Source organism: Pipistrellus hanaki (genome assembly GCF_964339955.1).
Source record: "Pipistrellus hanaki genome assembly, chromosome: 1".
Lineage (NCBI taxonomy): Eukaryota > Metazoa > Chordata > Mammalia > Chiroptera > Vespertilionidae > Pipistrellus > Pipistrellus hanaki.
The window spans coordinates 141,540,072-141,562,658 of record NC_140503.1 but is presented as its reverse complement, the minus strand read 5'-3'; the positions used below and the strand labels follow the sequence as shown (position 1 = coordinate 141,562,658).

At 42.5% G+C, this 22,587-nt stretch overlaps 1 protein-coding gene across 1 annotated transcript; it reads right to left on the bottom strand.

Annotated features, from left to right (window-relative positions):
• Nucleotides 1–288: 288 nt before the first annotated feature.
• On the bottom strand, nt 289–22,453 carry ETNPPL (ethanolamine-phosphate phospho-lyase). Its single transcript, XM_084872656.1, has 13 exons — nt 22,001–22,453; nt 19,174–19,292; nt 18,747–18,906; nt 14,711–14,785; nt 11,299–11,389; nt 10,325–10,441; nt 8,709–8,791; nt 7,376–7,601; nt 5,988–6,142; nt 5,286–5,375; nt 4,947–5,077; nt 2,679–2,749; nt 289–1,515 (listed from the first exon to the last, which is right to left on the bottom strand). Exons 1-13 carry the CDS (start codon nt 22,192–22,194, stop codon nt 1,387–1,389), a joined length of 1,641 nt encoding a protein of 546 aa, XP_084728782.1. The 5' UTR covers nt 22,195–22,453; the 3' UTR covers nt 289–1,386.
• Nucleotides 22,454–22,587: the final 134 nt, after the last annotated feature.

Here is a 22,587-nt window from a genome sequence, read left to right as displayed (position 1 = left end):
TATATATATATATATATATATATATATATATATATATATATATGTTTTATTGTGTCTGTGTGTGTTTTTTGTTTTTTTTTTTTTTCAGAGAGGAAGGGAGAGGGATAGAGAGTTAGAAACAATGATAAGAGAGAAATATAGATCAGCTGCCTCCTGCACCCTCCCCCTGGACTGGGGATATGCCTGCAACCAAGATACATGCCCTTGACCGGAATTAAACCTGGGACCCTTCAGTCCGCAGGCCAACGACACTCTATCCACTAAGCCAAACCAGTTAGGGCCTTATAGCATTTTTGTAACATTTTTATTTATAACAAACTCAGAAAGGAAGCATTTTACAATTCATTTCCCTCCCAACATCCTTCTTAGTTTTCATAAAATTGCCATAACAAAATTACCTTCTTTTTATGCAACAAAGAAAAGAAAGCTTAATAACTATTAGGAAGGCAATAGCGAGACAATGGGAAGTCTATACTGCAATTCAAATTTCTCCCAGGTCAGTCCATTGAATGTCTCATGGAACCAGGCTCCAGGTTTCCTCATGTCTGGTTAGAAGCGTGTGTGTGTGTGTGTGTGTGTGTGTGTGTGTGTGTGTGACAAACTTGATGGTGAGAAAAAGATGTTTGGTTCAAAGTTAATTTCTTACCTGCCAGGTAAGGCACTTGCCAGGGTGACGCAACCGGGATAGACAAAGTCTCCTGATGGTGCACAGGGCTTTGGCTCCTGCTGCTGTCCCGGTGCCTCTGGAGAGGGTTTTTGCTGTGCTCCTTGCTCCCTGACCCCATGTCCTCAGGAGCATGATTAACTGAGTCCTCTTCCCCCCAGAGGTCTGGATTATTCATTCACTTTTTAACATTTACTGTCTTCTTATTTTTCCCCCCAAATGACTTTGATTTTACCACCCCAACTCTTACTATTCTTTGAAAAAGCAGAACAAATACTTTGCTAGTAAAAAATATTTGGTTTACATCATCTTTTATTTTATTATAGTCCATAAATATATATATCAAAGGAATCATTATAGGTTTCATATTTTAAGGCATGAAGTCTCCAAAGTTAAGGAACCTACTGTACATTGCTCTCTCATTTCAAACATTAAAACATGAGAAGTAAAACTGCCAACATAAACATAATATTCAACTTAAACAATAAATTTAGCGGAATAAATTAAGTATATTCTGGAGGTTCAAGTAAGGAATTAACAGGCTAGAAGCTGAACTAATAATCTTGACATGGTTTGAGGATGACTTGGTTTATTCTTTCTACTCATTGACCAATCTATATGGACTGCAAATGCTACCTTTAGAGAGTACAGAGAGCTGATAAGAAGACACTTCCATTCCTTCTCTGTAACTCAGGACATTTCTTCTTTGAAACACGAATCTTTCATGTCTTGAGCCTCTTGCTGAGCTGTGAATGCTTATCTGTGCATAATCCATTTCTCTTCTGGCTGGGGTTTTCTTTCTGGTCTGGGGCCCCTTCACCGCTCAATTCCAAGTGTGCTTCCTTAGGCTTCTGCAAGACAGGTGTGCAAAGTCCAGTGGTATTCCCCCTCTGACCAGCCCAGCCCCCCAAAGGCTGACCCAAAGGCCGGCAGACAAACACAGCACACAGAACACAATGTAACACAGCACAACAACACGGGTTGTTCCTCCCTAGCCCTGGCACGTGTCTTCCGTAGACATCTGAAATGGGATGTCAAAATAAAACCTGGGATTCCAAGTCAGCATTTCAGAAATGTGTGTTGACTTTGCTGACTCCAAAGTAGGATTTCCCATGGTGAACGCTGTATGGAAGCTCCCTTTCAGTGCTTGCTGAGCACTTACACCCGCGCTTCTGTCCTAGCCAGATTAGCTACCCCCGAACCGAACCGCAGGTTATCATTGATTTCTGGAGTTTGTTTGTGCTGTCCTGGGAGGCAGAAGCAGATCTTATTAGCAAATCATTTGCTCCCATTCAAACGGCCTAATGCTTTTCATGGAGGAAAAGGATTTTGCTGACCACTGGATGTGCAGGCGGGCTCAAGGCACTGACTGTTCCTTTATTCGTCAAAACCATAACAAATTATGCAACAAAGCCTCTCAAGTTCTTGACCTTACTGTGTCTCTCCCCGCGCCCCCCCCCCCCCCCCCCCCACACACACACACACACTGGCGAAGCTCAGGGAGGGAGTGGAGAGGCCCTCTGCGGGAAGCGCCTCCAATGCAGATAGCAGGCTACTGGCTGCCAGGCGGTTCCCATGCAAAGTTTCCACGTTAGTTCACTTCTGGACCAAACTCTGGCATGGTGGAGCCACGCTGAGAATGCTTCTGGTTTTACAGAGTGGTGTGTGCGGATCTGAGGCAGCATCAGGAGGTCTCAGAGCAAACAAGAAGGCAGTTAAGATGACTAATCGTCTCTATAAATCTTGAAGGCCCTCTTTATGCACCTGAGAGGTTTTGGTGGTTGTTATGGGAATGATCCTAGTGGAATGGTTCTGTGGTTTATTCCTTTCAAGCGACCTGACACACACTTGAAATTCAGTCGTGCTCTCAAAACTGTATTTAAGCCCAACCTAGCAAAGGCAGGTTTTACTCTAAAGGTCATTATATAAATTTTTTTTAAAAAATTGCAACCCTTTTTCATAAATTCCTAAAGTTTTCCACTTTCCCCTAAAAAACAAAGTAGCCGATTCTTACCTTTGTTCTGCGTGGTGTATTCTCAGAGGTCGCCACACCCTCAGAGTTGGCTCCAATGGCTTCTTCTAAAACTACATCAAGGAGGACACAATGGAGGAGACAGAACATAAAAATCTCAAAACAAAACAAAACAAAACAAAACACCTTTTTGGTATCTATAGGAATACTCTTAAGAATAGAGAGGTCAGTGTGCTAAAAAAAAAAAACGTGTCACTAATCAAATGGCTGCTTTTAAGCTTTTCTTATGGTGTTTCATTAGTATCATTTACAAGTGGCACTTGAGCCGGTGTTAGCTATGCCTCGGTCACTTTACTCAAAAGAAATGCTTCAGCTCATCATTGATAGTGCTCAAGCTCCGAGATGAATTTTAAGTAACAGTGATGGGCTTGTCCCAGCCTCTACTCTTTCGATTGCCTGGTCCTTCACGGGGCCAGAGGACAGGCAGTTGTGTGAGAAAACCTTGCCAGGTTTCGGTGTCAGCACACTCTCGGTCCAAAGGCAGTGACTTATTACAAAGAACTTGGGCTGACCCGCAAGTTGAATGCTACATTGACTCCTAACTTCTCAGCCTTGTCTTACCCCTGAAAGACTGAGAAGGGAGCAGAGAAATTGAATCTTAAAAATACAACTAAATTAAAATAACTAACTAAATAAATAAAAAAGCCGAAACCAGTTTGGCTCAGTGGATAGAGCGTCGGCCTGCAGACTGAAAGGTCCCGGGTTCGATTCTGGTCAAGGGCATGTATCTTGGTTGCGGGCACGTCCCCAGTAAGGGGTGTGCAGGAGGCAGCTGATCGATGACTCTCTCTCATCGATGTTTCTAACTCTCTATCTCTCTCCCTTCCTCTCTGTAAAAAATCAATAAAATATATTTTTTAAAAAACTACAACTAAAGCAACAACAAAAACACTAACTTTTGACAGTGCTTTGTTTTTCAACATGACTTTATATTGCTGGTTTATTTTCCAATGCCATCATTATAAATGACAAGCAAAAGTCCTCAAAAATTATATTGCAATAAGTGAAATACACAAAATCAAACGATTCAGCATATAACAAATAATTGTTAACCTGTAGTCTATAATTTGTGTTAATACTGTTTTACATATTTTCACCACACAATGTTGAAATACTATACACTGCAGCATTTGCAGTACATGGTACAATGTTGAATGCATTTTTTTCTTTAAAAGGGAAAAATCCTATCTAATAAAGAGGGAATATGCAAATTGACCATCATGTCTTAACAAAAATGGGTGCACCCACAGAGGAGGCTGAGTTCCTGTAATGAGTCTTAATGAGCAATCAGCAGGGACCTCAGTCTGCACACCTGTCCCAGTGCCAGGCTTGGGGACCTGAGGCTGTGTTCCCTGCTTAGTGGGGCTTGACGGGGGACCTCAGGCCATGCCCACCACACTGGTGCTGGGTCAGGCGACCTGAGGCCGCAACCCCAATCAGTGAGGCTTGACAGGGGTGGGGCCAGCCAGGTCTGGATCTAGTCCAATGGGGTTGGGGATGGCTGGGTCTGAGTCTCTTGCAATTTTCAGGCATATATAGGTGGACGGGGACTTGATTCTGGTTCCCATGGTGTCCCCCCAGACTCTGACAGGAGGAAGGTTTTCATATACATTTCACTAATTTTCTTTCATCTCTAACACTTCTATTATAGAAAAAAGGGCAAATAGCAATATTAAAATATTTCCTCTAGCCGAAACTGGTTTGGCTCAATGGATAGAGCGTCGGCTTGGGGACTGAAAGGTCCCGGGTTCGATTCCAGTCAAGGGCATGTACCTTGGTTGCAGGCACATCCCCAGTGGGGGGTGTGCAAGAGGCAGCTGGTCGATGTTTCTCTCTCATCGACGTTTCTAGCTCTCTATCTCTCTCCCTTCCTCTCTGTAAAAAATCAATAAAATATATTTTAAAAATATTTCCTCTAATTAATTCCCTTTTTATGTGCATGAATTTTGTGCACCGGGTCACTAGTAAATGATAAAAGTTAAATTGCACTATTGCAGTAAACACTTAGGTTTGGAGCTGTGCAAGTGCAAACAGAAAATTTGGATTTAACTCAGAGTCTGTGATGAAGTTATTCTTCAGCTTATCTTTTCCTAGTTCTATAAGTACTAACTTAACATTCATTTCTGTCTCCTTCACTTTCTTCATGAATAACAATATGCAGTCATCTAAGACTGGCTGGGGTTAGGGGTGGAGAGCATGGCATGGGGCCGGGGGGCGCCGAGGAGGAATCTTAAACATCCGTGAACACACCTGTTAGAATCTCATCCAGTTGGTCCACCAAAAACTGTGCATCTTCTTTCGTGAAGCACATGGGTGGCTTTATTTTAAGCACGTTTCTATGAGGCCCATCGGCACTGAGCAGCACTCGCTTCTCTTTCATCCTAATCAGGAGGCAGGAAGCACGTGTGAGTGCATAATACAAAGGATGGCAAGGTTCTTTAAGAAAAATTTTCTGCATGCAAGAAGCCCACACTTATAAATTGCATGTCTTAGGCTTTCCTTATTTGGAGGGGTGGGAGGAGGAAAAAGAAGCTTTCAAAAGGGTGGGAATCCCAGAACCCAGACACCAAGCAGGCGGGGTGCACTGACTTGTAGATGATGTGCTGTGCTTCGGCAGTGGCGGGGGTCCTTCTCTGATGGTCCTTCACCAAGTCAATGCCGATAAAAAGGCCAACACCCCTGAGGGAGGCGAAGAAAGAGAACTCGACACACACTCTCCTAAACCCTACGTTGTTGCAACAACTTAACACGGTCCCCACGCTTCAGGTGACTCCCGCTAAGGGTCATTGTAATTGATTCTGACTAATCCAAGACACCAATCCAGTGTCCACGCCTCCTTCTAGTTTCTGAAACAAGTTTTTGTAATCCAATGCCACCGCTCCCTTACTTGTTTGTAAAAGGCTTAAAAAGAACCTCTTCAGGTCATTTAGTTTCTCGGAGCAGTAATGATGATAAATGTTTATGTCTATACATGCAAAATACCAAGTTTTCCCGGATATCATTTAAAATAGTTTTGAATAGATCATTTAAAGTTAATTTAAGTTCCTTCTTTTCATCTTTGAAATGACCCCAACTTTATCTTTAAAATATATAAAAGATATAGTAGTACACCCATAAGTTAGCAGGAATGATGATATCTGGGTTCTAGATTAAGAATGAGCTTTGTGTTTTATGTTTTCAGGGTTTTCTAGATTTAATTTTATGCAATTTCTTTTAAAAGTTATAAGATAAACATAGGCTATTTCATTTGGAAAAATGGATAAGTACATCACAGCGCCATGATAAACACACCTGACATCTCCTATCAAAGGGTGCTTCGCCTTCTGTTTATTCAGTAACTCAGTAAGGTAACTCCCTACTTTTGTGGCATTTCCTTGAAGGTCTTCGTTTTCAATCACATCCAGGACAGCCAAAGCAACAGCAGAAGATACTGGATTTCCTCCATACTTCATTAAAAAAAGAAAAGAAAGATAAATGAGAAAGCATCATAGTTAAATTAGTGGCATTACTTCATCTATGAGAAATTTGTCTCATACATAAGCAAATAAAGATATAATTTCAATAAAATTCTCTTGTGATTTCATTTCATAAATTTAGAACATAGCATGATTCTATTCATTCAGGATTAAAGGGAAATTCATTCCAAATTATATTTTTCCATGCTGCATAAGGACGACCAGGGAATGTATTGATTCACCCAAACAAACAAAAACAAAAAAATAGACAATGTGTTGGGAATTAAGGATTTCGGAATGTGGTTCAGGGAGGGGGATATGGATTTCTGCCCTTGAATAGTTGTGTGACAGCAGCTAAGCAATGACATTTTCTCCAAATAACTTCTGTCGTTAGATTTGAATCTTACCCTTAGCTATGCCAAATCCTATTTACCCATACTGTATAAACTATAATAATTTTTCCAAGCTTAAGCTTATTCCTTTTGGGGGTAAAACTAAGGAAACAAGATTTCCCGAATAAAATTTTAGTATTTCCTGCAAGAGCCATACAACATTTATAGTACTAAATCATCTAAACGGAGATGTTCTGGAACTTAAAAATATGATACCAAACAAAGAAATAATATCATCTGCCAGTGAACTATCACAACCTCTTGAGTTTCGCAGGGCAGCCATCCATTCATGAAATAACTAATAATAACATTGGAGGAAAGATTCAGAAGGAAAAACACACAAGCATTCTGTCAGATAGGATGGAATCCAGTTAGATCAAAGTTTAGCGAGGGTCCTGGGTTGGTTAGTGGGCAGTACTAAGGGTTATTTTATTATTTTTTTAAATTTCTTTTTTTTAAAAGCAATCATTATTTTAATTATTATTATTATTATTATTATTTATTTTTTATAATTAATTTCTTTATTGATTAAGGTATCACATATTTGTCCTCAACCCCCCATTCCAATCCTCCACCCCCCCCTCATGCCCCCACCCCCTATTGTCCTTGACCACTGGTTAGGCTCATATGTGTGCACACAAGTCCTTTGGTTGATCTCTCCCTTTTATCCCCACCCTCCCTCTGAGGTCCGACAGTCTGACCCAGGGCTCCTTATCTCTGGGTCTGTTCTTGTTCATCAGTCTGTGTTCACCATTTCCCCTGTCTAGGCAAGAAGTGTAAGAGCAGGCATTATGTTAACCTCTTAGCACGAAAGCCAGGGACCGGGATGTACCGTGTTGAAGTACTCCATCCCGGAGCTGCTGAAGGCCTCGGCGATGTCCTTGGTGGTGACCACGCAGGCCACGGGGTGGCCGTTGCCCATGGGCTTCCCCATTGTGACGATGTCGGGGACGAAGGCCTCGCCGTGCATCTGGAAGCTCCAGAAATGCGTCCCGACGCGCCCGAAGCCCACCTGGACCTCATCCGCTATGAACACGCCCCCCGCGGCGCGGACGTATCTGAAAAGCAAGAGGACAGGCTCAGGCCTTCGGGTCGCAGCGAGTCCCCATCCCCACCCACAGAGATGCGGATCATTGGGCACTTAAAAAATAATGTTGCTAATCGGAAGCCTGGAATCGTTAAAAATATTCCAGTGATCAGAATCCCCCCCGCCGGCCCCCCCTCCACCCCCCCAAGGCACCTCTGTGGTCACTGACTTTGAAATATAACCACATCATCTCCAGATTATCTCTCTTCCATATTTAGATTTGGGTTTGTGATCAAGGAAGCTCTACGGCAGTTTTGTTTGTTTGTTTGTTTTGTTTCTTTTTATCCTCACCCGAGGATGTTTCTCCATTGTTTTTTAGAGAGAGGGGAGGACAGAGAAACAGAGATGATGTGAGAGAAGCACATGGATTGGTTGCCTCCTGCAAACGCCCTACCAGGGCCTGAGCGGGGGAGGAGCCTGCAGCGGAGGAGGTACGTGCCCTTGTGCCCTTGACCGCAATCAACCTGGGACCCTTTGGTCGCAGGCTGGCGATCTATCAACTGAGCCAGACTGGCTAGGCTACGACAGTATGTTAAGTGGGAAAATTAAGAAGTGAACAAGGAGTCATGTTTAGCAGGATTAATTTTCAAATTTTTGCTGTTAAGGCTTAGGCACTATAATCAGAGAGAACGTCGGGTAGGATGCTGAGGCAGAGTCCTGGAGGCCCCCTGCCAGACCACACATAAGGTCTTTATTTGCTGGATCTCTGGAATTTGAAGGAATCCAGGAGTCCTGGGATGGCAGGCACTCCGAAGTGGCTATTGTCTAGCTTAGGGGTGTCGAACTCAATCAGAGAAGGGGCCAAAATCTAAAATCCAGCCTAAATCGCGGGCCGAATGGTTTACTGAACAGTCATAAACTGACAATGTCATAAACTGACAGCAGAGTGCAGTGATGACAGCGCGGTGCGGGCCACATTGCAAGGCCTGGCAGGCTGGATTTGGCCCGCGGGCCTTGTGTTTGACACATGTGGTCTAGCTGGTTGGGAAGTACTTCAGTGTTTTAACAACCAGTGTGGCCCTGTAGAATTGTCCTGGTGCCCTCAGTGTGACCCAGAATGCCCGTGTCAAGTACATACTCGGCTACTTTCTGGAAGTAACCTGCTGGAGGGATTACTTGTCCGCCACAACTCTGCATGGATTCAGCAATAAAGGCAGCAATCTACAAAAGAGAAGATGGGGCCAAAGTTCATGAGGTCCCCCTCATACCATCTGAGAAAGAGCAATTCTTATAGAGCAGGTTTTTAAAAGATGGCTGAGAATGGATCTGTGGCAAGTGGCAAATAGGCCATTTAATTAAAAAGGACAGATGTCTATGATGAAAAAGCAAGTGATCTGAAGCTTTTGTTTTTTTAAATCTTAGGGTATCAATGAAACTACCAGGAATTTTAATAAGTAATTTCAACACCACTTTTACTAGGATCTATGGAATAAGACTGATGTTTTGCTCAGTCTTGATACAAATCTCTTAAAAATTAATTACCCAGGTTCTAACTACATTACTGTGGTGCCTATTCCTCAGGGTGGTGAAATGGGACTGCCTGAGGCTGGAATTTGCACCAATGAAATGGGAGGACGACTTGAGACCACACACACGTTACTGTGTTATATTCCTAGTCCTTGTCCTGAACAGGCTTAACTCAACAGACTTAGGCAACTCACAGTAGGAACTACAGAGAAAGTGTTCTAGAGGCTAAGAAAGGAGCAGAAAAGTAGGTAACACTGAGCGAAGAAGAGAAAGCATAGAACTATTGAGATACGAAGTCGAGAGAATCAAGGTAAGGTGAAGACTCGGAAAACAGGAAGTCTGTTTCCTACTCTGAAGGATTCTGGTTCTGTCTTAGAAGCCCAGGCCCAGATTGGAAGAAACTATTTCTGCCCTTGACTTGCCCAAGCTCCATACCTGCAGGGAAGTTGAAACAGTTCAGGGGAAGCACCCAGGCTCCCTTGTGGGTCTCGAGTCTGCACAGGGGCTGATGCTCCAGGGACGCTCTGCCTGTTCCCTCCTGTCACCGTGTGTTGGCCCCTCCTGCTGCTCTGCACTGAGGAAATCTGTCCCTGACCTATAACCTTCCTTCATCCTTTTTTTATTTATGTATTTATTTATTTTCAATTGATTATAGTATCACATAATTGTCCTCCTCCCCCATTCTCATCCCAAACCCCTCCCTACATATGCCCTCATCCCTCTGTTGCCCATAGCCACTGGTTAGGTCCATATGCATGCACACAAGTCCTTTGGTTGATCTCTTCCCCTTACCCCCACCTTCCCCTACTTTCCCTCTGAGGTTTGAGAGTCTGATCGCTGCTTCTCTTTCTCTGGGTCTGTTTTTGTTCATCAGTTTATGTTGTTCATTATTTCCTCTAGATATGTGAGATCATGTGACCTAAGAAATACCCTTGTAAGAACCTTCATCCTCTCTTCCCAGCCCCTTTGGACCACAGCCTGCCTCCCACTAAGAAGGTCAGAGCTAGGCCATCAGCTTTGGGACAGGCACAGTAATTGCCTTTCCAGGATAAATAAAAATAGTTTGAGAGGCATGACTATAACAATGCACTTTTTGAAATATGTAACCAGAGAAGAACAGAAAGGGAATTGATAGCTAATTCTTTTCCATCTCTCCAATGTATCACAATGACTTAAATTCATTTTTATAAAAGATGTTAAAATGTTTCCAAAGCTGTAAACACACACCTTCCTTCCATTCTTATGAGCTTCTTCAATGATTTTCTGCACTTCATCTGCATAAGCACTGGCTGGGTCTGCATGGTCTTCTCTATATTTTCCTCGGTAAGTATCTGGAATTGGTGCCTGAAAACATCAAATAATAAAGTTTCTAATAATTTGCCTCTGCACAAAATGAGCCTTTAAAATTAGGCATTTCCCCACAAAAGCATATTGGGAAGGTGACCATGTGGATTTAAGTGACTGTAGGTTCTTTTGTTCTTTTCTCACCACATTTCTGAATTCAGTGAGTACTGAAATCTTTTCATTGTGAATGGGAGCTTGGATTAGCTCCTAGAGCTTTGTAAATCATGACTGCATACCTACTCGTATAGGGACAAAAGTCAAATCAACAGTGTGATTATATTATTGGAAAATTTCAATGAATGGAAACTGTATTAAGTATTTTAGTTAGAAAATAAACTAACATTTACCAATTATATAGCAAACTGTAATTATTCAGAAAACTCAAGTGTCTTAGCACTGCTTCCAGATCTTAAAATTTTGAAAGATGGTATTGATGATTCTCTTGAGAAAGTCCTTAATTAATCCAAATGAAATTTACTGTTTCAACAATTTAATTGGCTTATTTTACTTAATAAATCTAGGTAATAATTTAGCATAGAGCAATTTAATTTTAAGATCGTCATAAACACTTAATTGAACTTTGAATTTCAAGGTGACATCAGTGATAGAAAAGGTAATTTAAGACCAAAAGTCAAGAAAAATAAACCGGTAGCTGTCAATAACAATTATCACTGCTACTATACTAATTTGCCCATTGTGGTACTCATTGATGGATTTTAAGCCACATCCTCTCATTAACTGCTCTAGATCTTAGTTTCCTTCTCATGGTTTCATTTCAATGAAAGGGTTGGACTGGATTATCACTAGGCATTCATCCAGTTACTAATATTCTCATTCTTGGATTCTAAAATACTTACCACATGCACAAATTCTTTCTTGACATCTTTGCCCTTTCTAAATTTATATGGACTGATCTCAATTAAAGATGTTAAGTGACCATGGTAAGCACTGAAAAGAAAAAAAAACAAAACAGTAAACTAAATTGCTCAAAGAAGATTGTTTATCTAGCATATGAAGAATAATATTACATCTCATCCAGGGAGAATCTCAATATGGGTGCCAGATTTAATAGTATGGGATCTAATTTTTCATGGCAAGACTGGCCATTTAATTTGCCCAGTTCTTTTTATTCATGTAATAAAATACAAGGAAAGCAAATATGTATCCTCATGAAAATTTCTTTTTAGCCAGAAAATAACTTAATATTTTAAAATTATATCTGTTAGCTTAGTCTACATGTAAAAATACCATTTTCTATAGCTTCATGAACAACTTCTTACATGTATTTGATAGTTACATTTCAGTAAATTTTAAAAATAACTATATCATGTAATGGGCTGTTTCTGTTTGGGATGATTCCCAAAGGATGTCCAGTTGCGTTTATCAGGCAAATACAAGTTGCTAAGAAACAGAAGAACTAAAATTGAGAGGTGATCAAGTGGCTATGAAATTCCTTTCTTTCATTTAAAATACAGGTGGCTCTGATATTCTCTTTTCTGTTTCTTGCCCAGAGTTATAATTGAAAGATCTGCAAAAGAAGTTATAAGAGGCCAATGAATAGACAAAGCAAAGAGGGAGCACTTTCTTTACCATAGTTTAAACCCTGCTACAGAGCTATAGTAATACAATTAGCATGGCCTTGTAGAAAGGCCAGAGAGACGACTAGGACGGAAGGTGACCTCGGAGATACATTCACACATAAATGGTCATACTGGGATTCCAGGGGGATTCAATATGAGGAGTAATTATTAAAATAAAAAAGACTATCTTTGTTATCTGAGGACTGAGAAAGAGATATTAATAAAACAAAGAAAACATAAAAGCATAAGATGAAAATTTTATCTCTTTGATCAAAATTAAAGATTTCTGTGGAAGAATTCCAATGACAAAGTTAAAAGACATATGATAGATAAGGAAAAAACATCTGAAACTAATGTCTCAGATTGATTCCCAAAATTAATTCTGCCCATATATTAGGATCAGTTGGGGAATTTTAAAACAAGTCTGTTTTCTAGAATCTGCCTCTAGAGGTTCCCTTTCAGTGGTGCGGCATGGAGCCTGACATGGGTATTAAAAAAAAAAAAAAAAAAAAAAAAAAAAAAGAATCCCCAGGTAATTTTAAAACACAGTCAAGATTTAGGTCCTCTGATCTAGACATATAAGCAATTGCATACCAATAAGAAAAGGGTGGAATCCCAATTAAAAACAAAATGGGCAAAGAATACGAACATATGAACAGTAATTTTCAGAAGAGAATTCACCAATGCATATGTATATAAAGAGACACTCAAACTCATAGTTAGAAAATTGCAAATTAAAACAACATTGGAGTCATTTTTTATACCTATTAAATGGGCAAACATCAGAAAAAAATTAGAAAGCAGAATAGCTTTTGTTGGAGATATGGAAAAATGGAAAATTTCATGCACTTGGAGTGTTGCAACCATTTGTGGAGGTAGATCTGGCAGTATTTAGTAAATCAGCAATGTTTATACAATAGTACCCCTATGATCTAGCAATCCTGTTTCTGCATATTTATCCCTAAGAAATTCTTGGAAAGGTCCGTAGGGCACATGTACAAGGATTTCCACTGCAGCGCTGTTTGTGGTAGTTGGGGCTAAAGGGCATTCACAGTGTCCATCTCTGGCCAGAACGATATGCAACAGTTTTAGCTGCGCTGTCCCCTGTGACAGCCACACTCACAGGCAGCTATTGAGCACTTGGAGTGCTCTAGTCTGAATTGGCATGTACTGTAAGTATAAAACACACGTTGGATTTTAAAGACAACACCAAGAGAGAGCGCGAGAGAGAATGCTCGATGTTTTCCGTAACAGTTACATGTTGAAATGATATGTCGGGTGTAATGGCTAATAGAAAATTGTAAATTCCGTATGTGGCTCAAATATATTTCTATCGGACAGCGCTGAATTAGAATAGATGGACAGCCATCAACATGGAATCTTGAAACAGTGCTGACGGAAAAAAGTCGGAAACAGACAGAGATCTACAACAATGTTTGCAAAATTAAAACAGATGCACATAAAATAATATACATTTTACAAAAATAAAAGATATACATAGATGTATTAGAATAGTTGTCTATAAGTGGGGAAGAACGGGAATAAAATAGAACCGAAAAATCAGCTGTGGTGGCCACCCTGCCCCCAAGGTGCTCATGCCCTAAACTTCAGATCCTAAGAATATGTTATATGGCAAAGGGCACTTTGCAGATGTGGTTGAGTTAAGGATCATGAGGGAGAGATAATCCTGGCGGGTCCAATGTAATCACAAGTCTTTGTAAGTGAAGGGAGCCAGGGGCATGGTGATCGTGAGGATGCAAGCAGAGGCTGCTGTAATGCAAAGGCTGGCTCTGAAGATGAAGGAAGGGACCATGGGCCAAGGAGTGCAGGCAGCCCCTAGGAGCTGCACAAAGCAAGGAACAGATTCTCCTCTAGAGCCTCCAGAGAAATCAGCCCTGTTGACACCTTGATTTTCACCTTGTGAGAACCATGTGGACTTCTGTCATACAGAACTGTAAGAGCATATATTTGGGTTACTTTGCCACCAAGTTAGTGGTAATCTGTTCCAGCAACAACAGAAAACCCACACACCAACCAACACATGCACGTAGAATGGAGAAGCCCACAGAGGGCAAGAAATAAGGTGCATGCGCAATTCAACCCTCTGTGTCCAAGAGGAGGGTGGAGAGGTAGGAAACAATTTAAAAGAGAGAAATCTCCTTAGTAAAGATTGAAGTTGTTGGATTGCTTGTTTAAAATGTAATAACTGTATGTTTGAGAGGTAAAATTAAATAGTGGTCATTAGTAGTCATAAACTAACTTTTGCCTGGCTCCTTGTTTTCTTTAAAATTTGCTCTAAATAATTATCTTTTAAATTAAATTACAGTGCATAATCACAGTAGTGAAGTGAATGCTTAGACATTTAAGAAACTAATTGTATTTTTATTTTTAAAAAGATTTATACACGAAGTGGCCCAATAAATAGTTAATGTGTGAAAAGTAAGCCCAGATTCATGCAAGCCCATGAGACCATAAGCACAGCACCCAGTAGAGCCTCCAGTTTGTAGGTACTTAGAAGGAAGGAAGTCTCCTGCAGGCCTGGACTGGCCTTGATACCCTAATACAAGTAAGAATCACTGTGCCACACACCCACCGTCCTCTACATGTGTTGGTACTAGCATGGATAGGGCCAATACGATTTTGTCTCTGAAGGAGCTTCTTGCTTAGAAATCTTGCGTCCAAGACTTACTGGTCAAGAGTGATCACATCTTGGTGGCCCCTGAACTGCCGAGCCAGGCGTAAGGCTAAGTCATTTGCTTCAGATCTGTAAGACAACATAGAGGGAACAATGGCGTAGAAACCTTTTGAAACATATTTCAAAATATTCATCAAAAAGTTATAAGATTCTAATGAAAGTAGTTTTCCTTATCTGTGGGGGCATGTGTTCCAAGACCCCACAGAAGATGTACGAAACTGTGGATAGTACCAAATCCCATATATACCATTTCCTCTTATACACACATCCTATGAGAGTTTAATTTAGAAACTAGGCACAGTAATATTTGCATATTACATATATATATGTAATATATATATATATATATATATATATATATATATAGGTAATATGCAAATTAGGCTGGGATGCCATAACAGGTCACTACAGGACAGGAGTAGGTTGAGCATGCAGGTGAGGCCTAGAGCAGAGACAGAGGCGGGGGCCTGCCTGAGCTGGTGCAGCAGCATGGCTTGGGCTGCCCCGGAGTGGACACAAGCAGGGGGAAAGGGAGATACTGCTAGTCAGGTGTGGGTCCCGGCCCCCCGCCGGGTGTCTCCTCATGTCATTTCAATCACGCACTGAGCCTCTAGTAACTAATAGTAAAAAAGAACAATTATAACAATATACTGTAATGAACGTTCTGTGAATGTGATCTCTCTCTCTCTCTACTGGAACTCACCTTTTAACTCAAAGGAAGCCCCTTTCAGCTTCTCTTTGCATACCTAAATGTCAGCACCACTCTTGTGCTTTGGGCCAGTATTCAGTAGTATCAGTGCCCCTTGAACATAAACACCGTGACACCGTAGGGGATCGGACAGTCAATCTGATCACTGAGGGCACTAAGCGACTAGTGGGCGGGGGATGCGTACACTGTGGTTACACTGGAAAAAGGAATGATTCATGTCCCAGGCAGGACAGAGCCAGATGGCATGGGATTTCGTCATGCTACTCAGAATGGCCCATATTTTCAGACCACCATTGGCCATGGATAACTAGAACCACAAAAGGAGAAATCTCAAATAAGGGGTGGGGAACATTGTATTCAGAAATGCATTAATAAGTTGAACTCCTTTCCTTCACTTTTAATCTTGCCCATCCAGCAGTATCACCTCATCCTTCTAACACAAGTTCCCAGATGTCTTCAATAAAGAATGAGACACAGAAGAAACAGTGCAAATGAGGGGTATGCTGCCCATTTCACACACTAGAGGAGTTCAGCCACATCGGTGGGTGATTAATTCTGAGGACATTTAGAGGCCATTCTCCCTGGGAGGAATGAGAGTGTGGGGGCCCATTAACTTGACTACTAAAATCTTTCATATTGGCCCACTATTTAATTTCTTATCTATAAGATGAAGATCATAATTTTTCAACCTGGTTTAGGGAGTCTAACTATACTCCTCAGACAGACACAGGGGAAGAATATAATCCATTGTGCAATGCTTTCTGTGACAGACATCATGGTGTTGTGTTGCTTGTATTTATTCTCATAACTATTCTAACAGGCTAGTACTGTCATCTCCTTTCTATAAATGAGGAAACAACCTCAGAGAGCATAAGTGACCAGAATGAGTTCTCACAGCTAATAAGAAGTAGAGTCAGGTTTCAGACTGAAGCCTGTTTAACTTCAAGATTATTCTGTGTACTCTCCGAGGCTCTGTCACTTCCAGTCTTTTGAGACAGCCTTCTTCTTATTCTTTTTTAAAAAAATATATTTTTATTGATTTCAGAGAGGAAGGGAGAGGGAGAGAGAGAGAGAGAGAGAGAGAGAGAGAGAGAGATAGCAAAATAAGTGATGATACAGAATCATTGATTGGCTGCCTCCTGCACTCCCCCTACTGGGGATCAAGCTCACAAACCAGGCTATGTGCCCTTTGACCAGAATCAAACCTGGGACCTTTTTGTCCACAAGCCAACACTCTATCCATTGAGTCAAACTGGCTAGGGTGGAAACAACCTTATTTGATGACAGTGTTCTCTGGGGCTAATCCCTCTCTGACGGTATAGGATTTTTTGGCAGTAAAAGTCAATTATGATCTTTAGTTTATTAAAAGCAAGAATGCTTTAAAACAACCTATCTTAATTCATTTTTATCCAGTGCTTTTAAAAAAAATGTTTTATTGATTGGAGAGAGAGAGAAGAGAGAGAGAGAGAGAGAGAGAGAGAGAGAGAGAGAGAGAGAGAGAGAAAGAGAGAGAGAGAGAGGGAGAGAAACATTGATGTGATAAAGAAACATCGATTGGTTGTCTCCTGCATACACCCAACTGGTGATTGAGCCTGAAACCCGGGCATGCTCCCTGACCAGGAACCGAACTGGTATCTTTTTGGGGCACAGGATGGTGCTCAACTAACTGAGACACACCGCTCAGGGCAAAATATCTTATCTCTTTACATAGAAAAAAGAATGATCTTCTGGTTTAAAATTTGCTGCTAAAATATCTCATTGAGAAGATACATGTATAGAATTTCTAATAGCCAATTTTAAGACATACAATCATTTAAAAATATAAGTTTATGCTGAATATACAGGTTTCCTCCCAATATAACATTGCATTGTGAGTTTTTCACATGTCATTAGGCATATAATTTCAAAACATATTTTTTTTTGTGTGTGTGTTAATCCTCACCCAAGAATATATATTTTTCCCATTGCATGTTTTAGAGAGAGTGGAAGGGAGGGGAGAGACACAGACAGAAACATTGATGTGAGAGAGATGACATCAATTGATTGCCTTGCATACTTGCCTTGACTGGGGCCAGGAATCTAGCCTGCAACCCAGGTACAAACCATTGACCAAAATTTAACCCAAGGTCCTTCAGTCTGCAGGCTGATGCTCTAACCACTGAACACACTGGTTAGTTCAAAACATACTTTTAATGCCTGCACAATATTCCAGAATAGATATGTAATAATTTGAATTTACAGAATTTAAAAGTTGGAATGTATCTATTCACCTAATTTTTTTCTTCCTTTTCTTTGTGTAAATATGTTCATTTGTCTAAGAAAACAAATCAATCACAAAACTTCCTAAATCCCTGGTTAGGTAGTTCAGATGCTGGGAGCATAGACCTGTACAACAAATAGGTTGTACGTTTGATCCCTGGGTGGGTTGTGTAGGGAAAGCAATTGATCAATGTTTCTCTCTCACATTGATTTTTTTCTCTCCCTCTCTCTTTCTCTCCCTTCCTCTTTCTCCAAAATCAATAAACATATCATTGGCCGAAACCGGTTTGGCTCAGTGGTAGAGCATTGGTCTGCGGACTGAAAGGTCCCAGGTTCGATTCCGGTCAGGGGCATGTACGTTGGTTGCGGGCACATCCCCGGTAGGGGGTGTGCAAGAGGCAACTGGTCGATGTTCCTCTCTCATCGACGTTTCTAGCTCTCTATCTCTCTCCCGTCCTCTCTGTAAAAAATCAATAAAATATATATAAAAAAATAAACATATCATTGGGTGAGAATCTTAAAAAAATCTTACAAAAGTAATAGCTTGTTCAGTAGAGTTCTTCCTTTGATAAATTTCCTCATTCATGCTTTGAAAGGACTAAGCTCCTGGATTCTTCAGCTACTTATTCTACTGCTGGAAGAGATGAGTGTCATTTGACTAGTTAGGTTTTCTCACATGAGCATCAGACTTGAATATTTTTTTTTGTGTGTGTGTGCAATAAATGGGTTAAGTAGCAACCTTTTTGGGATACTTAAACGGATGCCTTCCCATCTTTCACCAAGAAAACCATGGTAATAAACAGTTGAGTGGCACCTTCATCATCAGACTGTTGTTACAGGCTGTGCTCAGAAGCCTTGGAACATGCTGTCGGGTGTCTACCTGCAACAGGCTGGGGGAGTACAGGAAGCAGACTGGCCAGGTCCCCGGTGTCTGGTCATTTAGTAAATGGCAGGATTGTCAGCAAACCTTGAAATATCAGTGCTCCACCACGAAAGGTGTGTGCGAGAGAGGAAACCAAGAGGCTGCTGGTGACGGGACAGGCGGGAAGCCTGGACACCTACCCTGAGTTTGTAAAATAGCACACGGAGAGCTTCTCGGGCAGGGTCGCGCAAATGCGCTTGGCATACTCCACAATGTTGTCGTGGAGGAACCGGGAGTTGGTATTGAGCAGCTCCATCTGCTTCGCGGCAGCTTTGACCACTTCTGGGTGACAGTGTCCCACTAAAGTTCAGGAGACAAAAGCCAGAGAAATAAGTTACAAGACTAAATGCCTGGCCAGTGAGGGGGATTCTGAAGCAAGAAAACGAGAACACAAGTTAAGCTCATTTCTTGTTCCACATTTTGCTGCAACTTTTCTCTGCTGGGACTCCTGGGCTCGTTCAGCAAAGGAACTGCAGCCTCTGGAATTCCTGGGGCCAATATTCCTGGTGCCACGTCTGCCTGACTCCATAAAGGTACCCTCCAGACACTGCCAGGCGGGACCGTTACCGTGGGCGACGTTGTTGATGCAGTCCAGGTACCGTTCCCCTTTCTCGTCAAACATGTACTGCCGCTGGGCTCGCACTATTTTGATGGGGTCCGCGGCGAAGAACATTTTGCAGGAGGGCCTAGAAATAAAGAGACGGAACATCCTGGTCTGCTCGGACTGCTCAATGTTTTTCCTTCTCAATGAAGGTCATGATAAGTGGAAAATTACAACTACATCAAGCAACTGAAAACACAACCTGGGTGACATACTTAAAAAAAAAAAATTCATATCCGCCTGGAACCTTTTATCTTAATCCTGCGTTCGTGACACTGCTCACATTTCTTATTATATTAAATTTGCCACGGATTGACAATGCTGTTTAAAGGCACATAGATCAATTTCTGTAGCCCTAGTTACATGAACCAATAACTAAATTTTCCTTTGGGAAATTTTGTTCTACCAGGGGGAAAAAAACAACCCACCAAACTTTTTTATTTTTTATTTTAGGCTTATTATGAGTCAGGAACTGACAGATATTACAAATATTCTCTCATTTAACCATCCCAACAATTGTATGAAATAGGGGTTATTATTGTCCTCATTTTTAGAGGTGAGGAAACTGGGACACAGAAAAATGAAGACATTTGACCAAGGTTACACAGCTAGTAAGTGAGAAAATCAGAATTTGAAAGTGTGTAGACTGTCTTATGCCATAGCCCAAGTTAGTGCTTGCTTGCTTTCTCTCTCTCTCCTTCTAATCTAATTTATATGAACAATAAATAGCACTAAAGGCTAAATACAAGTAACTTAGTGTTAAATACTATATGGAGATTACTTTGAGTAGTGCTTGTTCTGTACCCAATGGATTTTCCATTCTTAAATAATAAAATCCAATGATCATTCTAATCCTTTAATCCACTCTTTTAAGCATAAAAAAGGTCATCAACATTTTTTGTTGTTTGGGAATGTCTGGAGTATAAATTTTAGCAACATAGCATTAAGACCAGGTTTCTGACCTTGGCTCTATGGACACTTAGAAATGCAAACTGAATACGTTATTTTTATTTTGGTGATTTTGCATGCAAAGCTCTCCCCGCCCGCCCCCCCCCCCCCACACACACACACACATTAAAGGTAGTCTACAGGCTATTTAAATACCTATCTATTAACTTGATATGCATTCTTTAGAAAGTATTTTCATTATTTCCAACAGGACATCTGAAATTTTAACACTGCCTAAGCTAAGTAAAACTAATATGTACTGTGAATTTCTTATTGGTTCATGCTCTGCTGTTAGTTTATACTAAGAGTTGAAATCCAAAGAAAACCTTTGCTCTGAATGAGAGCTAGAAACGGCAGACTTCACCTTCCCGTGTTGTAATGTATTTTTCACCTTGCCCCTCAGACTTCAGCTAAAATTCTCCAGTCAGCTCATGGCTAACCTCCTTCTTTCACAGGATTTGTTCTGCTCATGTCAGAAGTCATTAGAACCTAACTATATAGGACTGAAAACTAAGAGTGGAGTGGTGACTAGAAAAAGCGAAAGGGGTGATCAGGTAAGGAGGAATCTATTTTGATTGAACCTTGGGGCTAACCGGCCTCCGAAATCATTCAGAAACTCCCTGGGTTGGTATCAGGGGTCTCAGTATGACACGCTTCTCCCAAGAGGGCCCTGATTCTTTCTTGGGTCCCCCCCCGCCGCCCCCCCCCCCCCCCCCCAGGCCTCTCTCCAGCCAGCCCGCTGCAGCGCTTGCTAATTACTTGTAATTATTGCAGACCCTTAATGTTACAGGATCTAGGGCTTCGAAGAGCTGCAATCATCGTTCGTCTTTGCATGCGCCTTAAAAAACAGTCACAAGCCAGACCGGTTTGGCTCAGTGGATAGAGCATAGGCCTGCGGTCTGAAAGGTCCCAGGTTCCATTCTGCTCAAGGGCATGTACCTTGGTTGTGGGCATTTCCCCAGTAGGGGGTGTGCAGGAGGCAGCTGATCTATGTTTCTTTCTAGATGTTTCTAGCTCTCTATCCCTCTCCCTTCCTCTCTCTAAAAAAATCAATAAAATATTTTAAAAAGTCACAAAACCAAAAGTAACAACAAAAACAGGTCACACTGATTTAACATCATTTGCTCGCGCTCCTGTGCAGCAGGATGTCATGCCTCCTCTGCACAGGAGAGGAAATGGCTTGGCAGAGGTCACACAGGTAACAGGACACCCTCTAGGATCAGAGCCCAGGTCCGGCCACGGTCACCCGCACATAACCGAGCGGTGTGCAGCGCGGGCAAGGCAGGCGCACTCTGGAGAGAACGCCGCGGCTTCGAAGTAAGTAGCCCCTTAGCCTTAGGATGGCCGGTCCCAAGTCTTCTCCTGGTTGGGTTAACCCCCTCCCGCTGCACCGAGCGTGCAATAAGAAAAAGTTCACTTTAAACAAGATGTCAGGATGTGCTTGTTTTCACAATCGTCATCAAAATAAATATTTCTGAGTTGACAGTTTTGGAAACGACTCAACCGAGTTGAGCAGGTGGGAGTGGCGGAGAGGTGCGCTCCTTCCTCCCAGCGCCTGTCCCTGGCGTGGTGTTGTAGGGGCGTCACCCCGCCCGCGGCTCGGGCTCCCGGGACTGCAGAGCCCGGCTGCGCGGGGAGGCCGGGGAGGAAGGGGGCGGGGGGCGCCCGGGCGGGAGGGGGCTCCCGGCGCAGGTGCGCGGGCGGCGGGCTCGCACCGGTCTGGCCGCCGCTGGAGCGGAGCTTGGGGTGCGCTCCCAGCTCTCCCGCTCCCTGCCAGGCTCCGCTGTCAACCCCGCACCCAGGATTCCCCCCTCTCTGCGCCGTCCTAGGCCGGGGAGCCCTTACCCGATGTGCCTCCTCCGCAGCGCCAGCGTGTCCTGCTTGCTGTACAGCTCGCACATGGTGGCCGGGCGCTCCCAGGTCCCCTCTCCGGTCTGCGCGCCTCCTCGCAGCCAGCGGACTGCCTCTCCGGCGGGTCTTCCCTCCCGTCCCCCCGCCTTGGGTCCCCTTGCCCGGGCTTCGGAGGTCAATGGTGGCATCAAGGAGCTAGGGTCATCGCCTTTTAAGTCTTGCCCTGCATTTACCCTTCCCCAAGCCCCACCCCCCTGCACCCGCCTGGTGCCTGCTTGGCAAGTCCCTGGACTATCCACCCATTCGCCACCCGTCTCCTCCCGCAGCCTAACTGGCTCCAGTTTCTGCCCTGTTGATTCTCACCTCCCCTCCCCATCCCCGCTTCTTCTTCGGACTCTCCTTTTAGTTTTCTAACCTTGCCTTCGCCTTTCTTCTTCCTCTGCCTGTGAATTCCCCTCCTTCCTGCTTTCTTGTTTGTGTGTGTGTGTGTCTTTTTTTTCCTCTCGTTCTTTTTTTGGGGGGGTTGGGGGGTGGAGAGGGAGAGAAACATTAATTAGTTGATCCTGACCAGGGATTGAACC